Source organism: Punica granatum, chromosome 6 (assembly GCF_007655135.1).
Source record: "Punica granatum isolate Tunisia-2019 chromosome 6, ASM765513v2, whole genome shotgun sequence".
NCBI classification, from domain to species: domain Eukaryota; kingdom Viridiplantae; phylum Streptophyta; class Magnoliopsida; order Myrtales; family Lythraceae; genus Punica; species Punica granatum.
In genome coordinates, this window is record NC_045132.1 from 22,604,950 (window position 1) to 22,617,874 (window position 12,925).

General features: G+C 37.5%; 1 protein-coding gene across 1 annotated transcript; it reads left to right on the top strand.

Moving 5' to 3' along the window:
* Window positions 1-57: 57 nt before the first annotated feature.
* LOC116210443 (protein trichome birefringence-like 2) lies at window positions 58-3,441 on the top strand. Its single transcript, XM_031544310.1, has 5 exons — window positions 58-1,280; window positions 1,817-2,009; window positions 2,106-2,296; window positions 2,415-2,573; window positions 2,900-3,441. The coding sequence occupies exons 1-5, from the start codon at window positions 508-510 to the stop codon at window positions 3,231-3,233; spliced, it is 1,650 nt and encodes a 549-aa protein (XP_031400170.1). The 5' UTR covers window positions 58-507; the 3' UTR covers window positions 3,234-3,441.
* The last annotated feature ends 9,484 nt before the right edge of the window (window positions 3,442-12,925 follow it).

Consider the following 12,925-nt stretch of genomic DNA (forward strand, 5'->3'; position numbering starts at 1 on the left):
AATATTGGATTTATACTCAAGTTTGTTGCGATCTAGAAATGCTATGTAACTTAGCATTTCATAAACCATCATATATGCGTTTTAACTCAATTAGTTCCGACCACGTTTGGGTTCGAGATCCGAACTGATGCATCTATGCCCCCTGCATAATGATACGATAGTAATATAAGAACAGATCAATGTTGTTATCTTTCCTAATCTAATCACAATCTCTGGAAAGCGGAAAGCCTCCAGATCAACGGGGAGGACAAGACCGTAATTTCAACAAGTTACAGTTCCCGTCGCCCTCTATCTCCTCGCCCCGAATAATGGCACAGTATCTCTTCCAACGGAGTTGCCTCTGCTTCTTCTCCTTCACTCACATTCGCATCTCTTCCTCCCTTCGAACATTTCCTCTTCGCACATCCTCGTAGTCCCCGAAGACAGTTTCCCCTGCAGGCGCTTCTGTTGGCATTCCACAGGAATAGATCCTTTCTGCACATTATGCATTTCTAGCTCTGACGTCCGATGGAGCCGATTGCCCTGCTGCCGGAGAGCTTCAGGAAGAGGAGAGTGGGGTCCCCTTTCTGCTTGGGAGCAGCAGCTTCCCTCATCTTCCTAGGTGTCTTCCTCCTCAGCGCCTCCTTAAAGCCCCCAAAGGTCTCTCCTTTGCTCCAGATTCCCTCTGTCGGTGGGTGGCCTTTCCCATTTTCAACCTCTCCCGCTTCTTCTTCTTCACCCTCTTACTCGAGTGTGGAAATTCCTCAAGATGGGATTTTGAACCAGACCCAGGAGCAGAATGTGTCTGTCGTTGCGAAGGTGGAAGAGAATGGCCAACACTTGGAAGCCAAGCGTGAAGAGGTTGTCTCCGAGAAGAAGGCCCCATTGCAGGACCCTGCTGAGTTCTCAAGCAATGGGAGTAAAATCTTTAGTCTTCCCAGTAAATCCCATGAAGGAAATGATTCTCGGGGGGAAAATATGCAAAGCAAAGTTAGTTTCAGTGTGAGGGACAATGGAAATGGCTCTCTGGGTGACTCTTCAATTATTAGGGATAACTCCTCAGCTCGGTTCGGAGGCGGCGAAGAGAGGCCTAGTCAGCTGGAGCATAACTCGGACGAGTATCGAAACCTCGATGGATGTGATATATTTGATGGGAGGTGGGCGAGGGATGACTCGAAGCCTTACTACCCAGCAGGGTCTTGCCCATACATTGATAGGGATTTCAATTGCCACCTCAATGGTAGGCCTGACGCCGAATTCGTCAAGTGGAGGTGGAAGCCTAATAAGTGCGACATCCCAAGGTAAAGATCCAAACTTGTTGCCTTTCTGGGAATCTTATGCTATTAAATGGTATCAAAATCCAATTGGGAATTGTTAACTATAGAAATGAGTGAGTCTGAGAGCTTTGGACCAATCACTTATAATGGAATACTACTTTTCGGGCTATTGTAGTTGTAGAGAGGATTCTGGCCCTTTCAATGTCCACCGCATAATTATCTGAGGACGAATATATGCTTATAATGTTTTTTGCACTTTATTTTATCAATTCAATCAAGTTTTTGTTTGGCATCATATGGTTAGATTGCCGTACTAGAGGCATGTATAAGCAACGTGATTGAGTGCTGATGTATTTATAATGAGAATGGCAGTTAAGTTCCGTAGTCCAAGTCTAGTCAGTGATTAAATAATGAGTATTCTAGGAAAATTTGAATGGAGTGGACTACTCTGGTCAAACTTTGTATTCCAAGTCTGCTCAGTGATTGGAGGATACGTATTTTGTTTTCTGGATTAATGTAAGCCAGTAGATGTGAAGGTTGGGAACTTACTTTTTTCTCAGCTTGAACTCGACTGATTTTCTCGAGAGACTACGAGGAAAAAAGCTTGTTTTTGTGGGCGACTCGTTAAACAGAAACATGTGGGAGTCTCTTGTTTGCATCCTCCGTCACAGTATCAGAAGCAAGAAGAGAGTCTTCGAGATATCAGGCAGGAAAGAGTTCAAGAAGAAAGGTTTCTATGCCTTCAGGTTTGAGGCAAGGTTTCAGAACTTTCGATCTCTTTTATTATGAAAAGTTTTCACTGCGGCGGAATCTCTCTCATTATCATGATGCTTATCTTTTCGTTTATAGGATTACAATTGTTCCGTGGACTTTGTTAGTGCTCCATTTATCGTTAGAGAATCATCTTTCAAAGGCATCAACGGGTCAATTGAGACATTGAGGTTGGATTTGATGGACCGCACAACCTCCATGTATCGCGATGCTGATATCATAGTCTTCAACACGGGTCATTGGTGGACCCACGAGAAAACTTCTCGAGGGTGAGTGCTTCCGTGATGTGTATTATTCCCGTGGCAAGAATTGTTCTTATTCACTTTGGCAGAATGTCAATATTATCAGTTCAACGACTAAAAGTTCTCATTCTTTTATTTGAGGTAGAGAGGACTATTACCAGGAAGGAAACCATGTACACCCAAGACTCAAGGTCTTGGAGGCGTACAAGAGGGCTCTTAATACATGGGCGAAATGGGTCGACAATAACATTAACAGCAATCGAACCAAAGTTTTCTTCAGAGGATATTCTGTCACTCATTTCAGGTAAATAAACCTTTTTCTCCTACTTCGCTTAGTTGCATACTATGTAGTCATGTTTCATTAGAAAATTGATTACCACTTGAGTAATGCTGTAGATGTCATTTGGTACCATCCGCTGTATTTTGAAAATCCACAGGCAGAAGAGGAACACTCTCTGGAGAACACGAATGAGTCACTTATGACATTTAGATTTAGCAACTAAGATTATCAAATTCTAATTATGAATTGAATTTCGATGCATTATTAACGGAGTGAAGTTAATTAGCTATTCTTTCCCATGCAAACTCAGTGAATCATCTTATGATAGAAATGCAATTTCTCTGTTGCAGAAAAGGGCAATGGAACTCGGGAGGGCAGTGCCACAAAGAATCCGAGCCTATTTTCGAGGAAAAATACTTGAAAAAGTACCCTTCGAAGATGAAAGTTTTGGAGCACGTCCTTCACGGGATGAAAACTCCGGTGACTTACTTAAACATAAGTAGACTTACTGCCTACAGAAAGGATGCACACCCTTCTATATACAGAATGTTATATAAGACGGATGAGGAGCGAGTTGCTGCTGAGAGGGCTCAAGATTGCAGCCACTGGTGCTTGCCAGGAGTACCCGACACTTGGAACGAATTGCTTTATGCTTCTCTCTTGCAGTCTTGTAAGGTGTCATGAAACAAAAGCTGTACAATGGTGATGTGCGATATCTATCACTTTCGAAGAATTTTTTCCCTTCGGGGTTGTACCGAGAGTAGGTTAAGTAGTTCAATAGGGTTGCTTTTTCTATCCAAGACTCGGTTCAATTGTGTATACCAACATGCCAAGTTACCTATAGAAAAGCATAATCCTGATACAAATTTATTATTTCATCAAAGATCTTGCTTGAAAATGCAGCTCTTGTTTTGTGGCTATTGTTTTGGGGGTTTCAATCCTGACGTGCAGCTGAAATGGCGTTGGCCTTGGTCACAGAGAATAATAGAGACGAGGGATTCCCCTATGGAAATCGATATTTGTAAATATCACTACTCATATTAGGAAGAACCAAAGACATTCACTCAATTGAGAAAACTGTCCTAGGTTATAAGATCTTCAAGAGCTTCGTCGAGTGTCTTATGTAAGTTTGCATCTTGTTCTTACAATCGGCGAAAATAGAGAACGTGAGATGCTTGTTTCCCAAAAGAAACTATCGTTATTCTGGGTTTGCGAATATGATCAGGGGTTCCACGAGACCAGTAGCTCGTTTGGGTCCACTGTTTAATTCTTCTTATGAAGCACAAACTATTTATTCCAAAACCTCAATCGAGAGCTACATTCGGTTCAGCAACACATCATCAGTAAGAAGAAGATGAAAAAGAAGAGAAGAAAAAAGTAAAAAAACCCGAACATATATATATATATATATATATGAAGAAGAAGCCTGCCAAGACTCTCGGAGTCCATTGCCGTTGTGTGACTTGCCGGTTCACCAGTGACCATCCAAGAATCTCCTCCTGATCACCACCCCGATGGCATCTCGCTTCCTTCGACTTTCCCGATTCGGTGTCTGTTGGACCAGCGGGAGGGAGTTTCATTGGGTAGGCACTGGCAAACTGTTTTTTTTTTTTTTTTTTGAGTGTTCTGTTGGAGAGAGCAGAGAGGGAAGAGGAACAATAGAAGGTAGTTTTTTTTTTTTTTTTTTTTGGGAGCTAAATGATTTTCCTCTCTTCAAACTCCAACTGAAATGGCTTTTCTGTTAAGACCCATGGAGGGATTCTTGCCAAAAGAACTCCATCCCCATCAGGAAGCAAAGAAACTGATAGGGGAGGATGGCCCTCTTTTGGGAAGTGATATCCAATGGGTTCTCACAAAAGCTTGAGTGGGAGAAGCTTGTTTTAGCAGATGACACCTTATATAGCCTCTCATCAAGAGCTTTATGAGATGGGTGATGTGCATGTACAAGTTATTGAAATCGCGAAATTCACCGCTTGTACTCGCCAAAATATTTTTACTGCCATCGAAATTCTCAATTTAACTGTGATTGACTCTGTTCGATATATCGCCCCGTACTTTGGAGAAACATAATAATATTTAGTTAATTGTTCTCTTCAGTATCCAAATCGTTCTTGGCCTTTTTTTTCCCCTAAAAAATTCCAACCCATTTGAAATTGGAAAGTTTGGAAATGATTTGTGGCAAAGTCACCCTCATGCCATGACCTTCTGGCTGTAGGGAGGGTTTAAGGAGAGGATATTAAGTCAAATTTCATGGTACTTTGCTGCTGCATAGGTTTTTTTATTTTTATTTTTTGGGGGTGTGATTTCAAGCTAATGGGGACATAGATGTCAAATGAAAAGGATGGGTACCCAAGATAACCTCTCTTTTTTTTTCCTTTTCCTTTTTTTCCCCTTATATAATTATATGTTATTGCTTTTGATAATTGTTGTGGGGGGGGGGGGGGGGGGGCTTGTGAACTTTTTGCCCCAAAGGATCCACTAACTCAACGCTCATCTCAAACGCAAATTCCCCACCTTTTTTTTTTTTTTGCCTTTTGTTTCAGTTCAATAGCTCCTCCCAATGTCCAACTAATCCATCTATTTCCTTTGGCTTTTATCTTTTTCGCTAGCCATAGATTAGCAGCTCCGGCTGGTCGATGCGAATCCAAGCTGAACTGCATCGAGAAGAAGTGTCATTTTCAAGCTATTGATAAGGAGGAACCATGCACCTTGTCATCTGTTGAATAAATAACAATTGACAAGTATAACGACATAAGTAAAATATTGTATGTCGGGATGAATTTCCTTTCAATAAACACGGTATCGAGCAATTAAACATATTCAATCTCGCTGTAATGACCTAGCTAGAGAGAATCGGTTCTTCCATACTAGGCTTTAAGAAAATAATTCATTCTTGGTTCCAAGTCCAGAAAGAAAACCGAACCGAGATGAAATGTGCCTCCCAAGTTTCAACCTATTCTAGCGTGAGTTCCTCCTCATGGAGGGGTGGGGGGGTAGAGGGAATTTTCCACATTACTCCATCAATTGACAAAGCAAAAGCAAAAAAATCGCGTCATCAACTGAATGGGCCATTAATTCTGAGGTGGAAAAGTAACGAACTTTTAAAATCATTGCTCTCTTTTTCTCTTCTTCCTTTCCTTTTACAACAATAGCACCAGATGTCCCTAGTTTATTCATTAAGATTAATTCCAACTCCATTATCGACTGGGAGGGCTTTTTGTGGTTTTTATATTTCCTACATTGTATGTAAAGTCTGTCTATACGAGACAATTTACTAACTATATCATATATCGCAATTATACTCTCTTTCTTTCATCTCGTGACCGCACATTCAAAAGATTGCAATTTCTATCGCTCTCTCTCTTCGTATCCTCCTTCTCTCGATTAGATTGAAATGGGATTTTCATGCAATTGAAAGGGTTGATCTCCTGCTAGGAATTGCACCCAATAATTAACAGTTAGACTATCCACTAACAATGTTGCCCTTTTCTTTAATCCAAAAAAAACCCCATCACATGTTCTTCTTTCTCCCCCTTTTATCGTTGAGAGAATCTCTCCTCTCTTTCGGAGGCTTGATTAATTAAATATGTAATTAATTAATTAATTAAAAATCTGCAATGGGTTGCTGTTATTGCAGTTGATGCTTGCATCGCATTAATAATTCGATAATAAAAATAAAAAGCAGGAATTCTCAATTATGGTAATGGAGAGTACAGGTGTCGCCACAATGATTACGTATTGGATATTAATTATGGAAGGGAATAGACCACTCCGGGTAAGTTGGACAAAAGGTGGGATGATTACGGTCCGTTTGATTTCAGAGTTAAAATAATTTTAATTTTAATTGTGAAAAAAGATAAAATGTTGTGTAGTGAGTTGAGTTAAAGTTAAAAGTTAAAATTTTTGTGATTTTAACCCTGAAAATAAACGAGTCATTAAAATTCAAACTTGTCCAATGAAATGACCCAACTCTCCTGCAGTCTTCTCGCACAACTGATTGAAATTTTAAGATGGAATCTCAATTAATAGAGAAATTCAACTAACGCATGATTTAAGCAATGCTACTTATAGTTTCTTTGAATAATTTCGAGTTTTAATCTTATAAAGAAAAAAAATCATGATTGAAAATTTTTTGACTCTTAGTTGGACCCACTCTGAGCAAACTATATTAGTCGAGGGTCATTGAGTTTTTAGATAGTAAGATCGCAAGGAGGGAAATAGAGAGAGTTATCATACTCATTCAGATTGATCGCATGAGATTATAATTATGCTTTTTATATTAGTTAATTCAGAAAATATATATATTTTTTGCGATTACAAAAGAGATTCATGAATAATGAAAGAGAAATTCTATTAGCTAATAAAGAGGCGCATGTAATAATATCGCGAAATATCAAACTTGAAATATCTTGGTTATCCAGACAAGGGTGTTCGTTTTTTTACTACACTCTCTTCAATTGTTAAAATATTTTCATATTTGTCATCCATGAAATCATGAGAACTCAACTAGGAATATCTGGATCAATATAAAGTATTTTGTTTTTCGATAAACAATTGTAACGGGTTGAAGTTTCCATAGTTTTCTTAGAATCAAGAAATATAGAAGCTTGAAGCAATAGTTAATTGTTACCGAATTTCCTCGGACTTTCCTTTTCTCCCCCCATGTTTTCCGATGAATGGAAAGATATGCGAAAAAGGTAACCGATACATTTTTTCTTGTTTGTTTTTCAAAACAGTTAGATGATTTCTCAGACAACAAGAAAGCTGGACATATAGTCCTGATTGCAAAAAGAAAAACTGTTTCGACGGAACACGAAAACTCGTCGATGTTCCCCGAAGATCTGAAGGAAGCTAAAATGCCATTGGCAATCGAATGTGGTACCCGAAAACCCGGATGGTTCAGAGAATTCCAAAGGTACATATGGCGAAACGCATGCGCATTCCCAAGAGTCGCATCCCGCACTCATTCATCACATGATGATTGAAAGTGAAAGCAGACGATGATATGTTCTTTACTGTGTTTGCCACATTTGGTGAGTCACCATGGCATCGACAATGATTTCTTGCCTTGAACATGGGAACGGAGTGAACGGGGAGACGGGGACCTCATCCAAATGATGCTCAGATTGACACCTACCGACAACACTGCTCAAATGAAAGGGAATTATATAAACCAGGCAAGCATGGCATTACTTACTCTTCAGCCGGTCCGCGTCTCATTGTTTGATACTGATTTTTGCCTTCGATAGGTTACTGGTCGTACCATGTGAATTCAAATACACATGGCTTGGGATGTTTAAGGTTCATTCAGAAGAATTCGATTGAATTCAGCTATTTGAATTACAGAAGATACAAGAATTAGATTAAAAATACAAGAATTGCATTGGATTTGGATTCGGGCCAAAATTAAGGATTTTTCAGATGAACTCGGATTTTCTACGTTTAACCATCGACATTTATTAAGTAATGTTACCAACAATAAAACTGGACATTATTTCTCCATCGAAAAAAAAATAAAATTTGATATATTCATTTGAAATATTTAGGATCTGGGCCCTCAATGGAATTAGACACACTCTTCGAATAGGTGTATCGATCAGAGTTTCATTCTGAATATTTGGGACCAAATTAAATGGGCCCAAGGGGTATAGCATCAGCCCCTTGTCAGCCCTTTGGGCCCAAATGGACTCTAAATAGCCCCATCTCAGTAAATATTAGAGCCCAAACAGAAGCCAGGCCCATGTTACATACTTCAATATCTAATTCCTCGCAGATCTGTGCATATATAGAGTTCGGCTATGGCAAAAATCGGGTCGAATGGAAAGATCCTCCAAAATCGAGGAAAATATATTATATATATATATTGTACGTGCAAGATGCCCCGACATATGAGATAATAATCCTTGAGATAAGGGAGAGCTAAGCACAGACTCTAATATATTCTACTTTGACTTCTCTTTTGTGGCTCTTACCAGGAATTATGATTGTTTCATTTTATTTCTTTTTCCCTTTCTGAAGAAAAATGTGAAAAATTTTCGGTCCCTATGACTATGAGCGCATGGTCGAACCCATTTTCCACCTCAAAAATTGCAAAGGATGGTGAACCCGATCATTTTTTTTTTTGATGTATGGGATTTCCTTTCTAATTTTTCGATATGAATATAACAACTTTAAATGACCATCCTCCTTAACAACGTGTGATTTTAATACTTTTTCACATGCCACGTAAACTTGTACAACTTACGATTACGAGGTAGGCTTCCTCTTACTTAGGTGATGGGAGATAATTGACTATATGTCAGATTTTCTCTTCCGCGCATGGACTTTTATTGACGGCCACGAGGTGGGTTTCCTCTTTGGCACTCGAACTAAATAGATCACAAATCACACGCTCAGATTAGGCTAACATGAGACGCACTTTAATTTCTCTAAACACTAAACTTAGCATGGTATGCTGACATGGATGCATAACCTGATTTTGATACTACATAAAATATTTAATGAAGCTCAAAAGTTTAAATTAATAGATAGTAAACGCAATCATCTCATCTATGAGTATATTTTTCTTTCTGATTTTTCGATGCAAGACACAACTGCTCTTAGCAATATGCGGATGTGTACATATTTATATAGTCAATCATGTAAAAATGCACGATTTTTGCACTTTTCTCTAAATATAACATGATATTTAGAAAATAACACAAAAATACATGACATTTACACTTTTTCCAAAATATAACAATACTTTTGAAAAATAACACAGAAATGCACGACATTTAGATTTTATCGCTATTCTAGCACGATATCAATTATTTCGTCAAATGTAACAGCAATAGCTAACAAAGAGCTAACAATAGCTGTCTCCGTTTAACGAAATAATTGACGCCGTGCTATATGCGCAACCAACCTAAAAGTCGTACATTTCTATGTTATTTTTCTAAGATTGTGCTATATTTATGAGAAATTACAAATGTTATGCCTTTATGTTTTATTTGTCAAAAGTCGTACTATATTTAAAAAAAAATACAAAAGTCATGCATTTTCGTAATATTTTTCTAAAGGTCGTCCTATATTAAAAAATAAAAGTATAAAAGTCATATTTTTTAGATGATTAATTCAATAATATATATGTGTTAAATATATTATTTAAAATATAATGTTGATGCGGGGGGGTTAGGTCAAAAGGTGAGGGGGGATCGATTTTGTGGAAGGGAATGTTGGTATGTGGGAACAGAGATATGGTATATCTTAAAAGCACCCAGCTAGCTAGAGCTCCCCCAGTTGATCTCGCACTTCCCATTCGTATATCTCTGTCTCCCTGTTTTCAATTAGAAAAATCATTACTTTTTTTTTTTGTATGCGCTTGTGATATTCAAAATTTCAATTCACGTTGATTAATTTAATTTGAACTTGATTGTCCACTAATAAAGACAAAGCTTTTCAAATATGAATTTTTTCAATTAACTACACTTAAACTGGAGATTTTATTTAAATTGAACAACACCAAATTTAAAAAAATCATTAATTCATTTATTTTATTAAAAAATTATATGAGATATTACTCTTATAATTTCGGAAGATCGAATATTAAAAGTCATTTTTTCTTCTAATAAATACACTTTTCAAGACTTGAACTTGTATTTTACTCCTTACGATAACTAGAGTCACTTGGTTCATTACTTTAATTTATCTCCAAAAAAAGCAATACATATATGGACTTTCCCTCCCTATATATCTATCTCCTTTTGACCTTCTCAAATTAACTTTTCCTCCATGGATCTAGCTGGCCTAACTATTGTCGTCGGGATCTAATGGTAGATCTAGCATTAGTTAAACTATGATTAAAGAGCATGTCCAAATATCGTTCATCATGAGGGTCAGAGATCAAGCAGAGAGTGAGAGGGTAATTAGCTTAACATTTTTCATGTGATCGAAGAAGAGAGACTACTCGGCATTCTATTAAAGCCACCCATGGAGAGAAAACTTATGATTAGATTCTTCATTGGTCATTCAGCTTTTAATTAAATAGCTATTGAGATTGAGCTGTAACATGTTATTAGGCTTAGCCCAGCTGTTTATATTAAATACTCTATGAGATGCCTGGACATTTTAAATAGTGAAAATGGCTTCAAACACAATCAACCGATGATTTGTCAAAATGATTTCATGATTAATTGCTGAGCAAATTTGGAAAAACCTGGTTAAATTAACTAATCGTGGACAATGCATTGTTTCATGACGACCCAAAAGTTCGATCATCATGTCATCTATATTTTACGCTAAAGCTCAACTGTATATGAGCATATGAGCTAGCACAACTAAACAACATTTACGCATAAATAACGACAAAAATCATATGACTAGAATCGAATGAAAATGGAAGCCTTGTCTATAAATCCACTATGAACTCTATATATTTACGATAGCCTTCCCTACATGCGTCCGTCTAAAACTCCATTGTGCATTATAGCCAACAAAAAGATATGAGACGCGCGCGCACACTCGCACACACACTTAAATGTATACATACACACAAATATATATACACACACAAATATATATACACACACACTAATTAAAGAATCTCTCAAACTCAGTGCTTATGCTCTACACTTTGGACGGAAGCCCTCAACAAAAGCTGGAAAGTGCTCGAAGATTGTCCGCAGTCAAACCCATTTTTATAATCCAAAAGAAAAGCATATAATTGTGTCTGCAATCAACATAATTCCCGATATATTTTTCTATGGTCGGCTGTTTGACCCATTTTACGTGGCCTAACGTCCCAATCCCCGCCCTCCAACTACATAAGTTGTCGACCAAAGTTCTGCATTAACACATCATTCTTATTATTAACATTAATCTTTGTCTCGATGGCTATGCTTGCTTTTGATCCTGATAAGATTTTCCGGAAGAATTGAATCTTATCAGGGTTTCTAATGCATTTCCTTTGGGACGTGGCTCAAGGTTGATCGTGGTATGTGCAAGGGAAAAAGGTCAACGGGGGTGGCAAAAATCAGAAAGTTAAACTATAATTAATTTGTCATTTGACTTGTGAATTAATGATTAATTAATCCCTCGATCGGTATAGTTTTTTCATCTGGGCCTTTTTGGTATCCGGTGAAAATGACAGAATGTGTCTATTTTGGATGCTGAATCCACATGAGACGAACACATAAGCATGTGTGGGTTTGACTTTGAATTTGTTCCAAAAGATCGCCCATAATTGGCTTTCTCAAAATGCACCATTTAAGGTTGTGGTCGCGGCCTTTTTCGCTTGCTAATCGGAAGATTGATGCCTCATCTGAGATAATATTTTCAATTGCAAATCAGTGGCTTAACTGCATCCCAGCTACTAAAGGTCTTAGTCTTCGCTACTTCTTGTTCATCCTGTTAAATTGCGCATTTCCCGAGCTTATTAGCTGACATCAATTCCTACTACGATGCATCGACTTGGCCTTACCTGGGAAGTACTTTTAGTGGGACTCTAGCTACTACACTGTACGTTGAAATCTCATAAAACATAATTTTCCAACTATATCACATTGGTCTCATCAATGATTAATTTTTTTATTTTTAAATGTATGGTTTATTATAAGGTTAAAGCAGCAAAAAAAACAAAGCTTCTTTTCCGGCCGCCCATGGACCACATAGTTTTCAACATAGTTAATTTAATTTGGCAAACAAGATCAGACAAGAAGTACTTACACCTTTCTATTTTCCCGGTGCATGGTCATCACATATACATGTTTATGTAAAATTCTCACTTGTACCTACACGAACTTGAACTCATCTGCAACCTAAAAGTTTAAACTGATAAATTACTGGAATTAAGCCTCATATAAGTTTTTGATTTTTTTCTAAATTTTTTCATGTGAAATAACGTATCTCGACGGTTAAAAAAAATCAGAAAACGAGACCACCCGAGGATTTCATGCAATCTTAGCTCCATCAATAAAAAATTCATAATAAATAATTAATAAGTTGTATTATTATTACTTTAGAAAGGTTTAAGAAGACAAATCAAAGGCACGTGCGTGGAGCGTTTGTGTATATGTGTGCATGTGTGCGTTTCACATGAAGAACGAAGCACATTTGATACTCAAAAAGTGAATTTTTGCTAATTAAGCTGTTGGGACCACTTCCTGATGGAGAGCCATACCGATGAATATTTTTTGTTTCAAAACTCCATGTACGGAATCTTGCTAATAGGCATAACTCGTTCTCGATTCTAAACTAAGAGGTTCTATTTTTATAGGAGAAAATTTATGTGTTCTTTTATTTATTTATTTATTTATTTCTATATCTTCTATTGTGTGATAATTGCTCTTAACCTTTTATAACTCAAATTAATTTAGTGCGGTACATATTTCCATTAT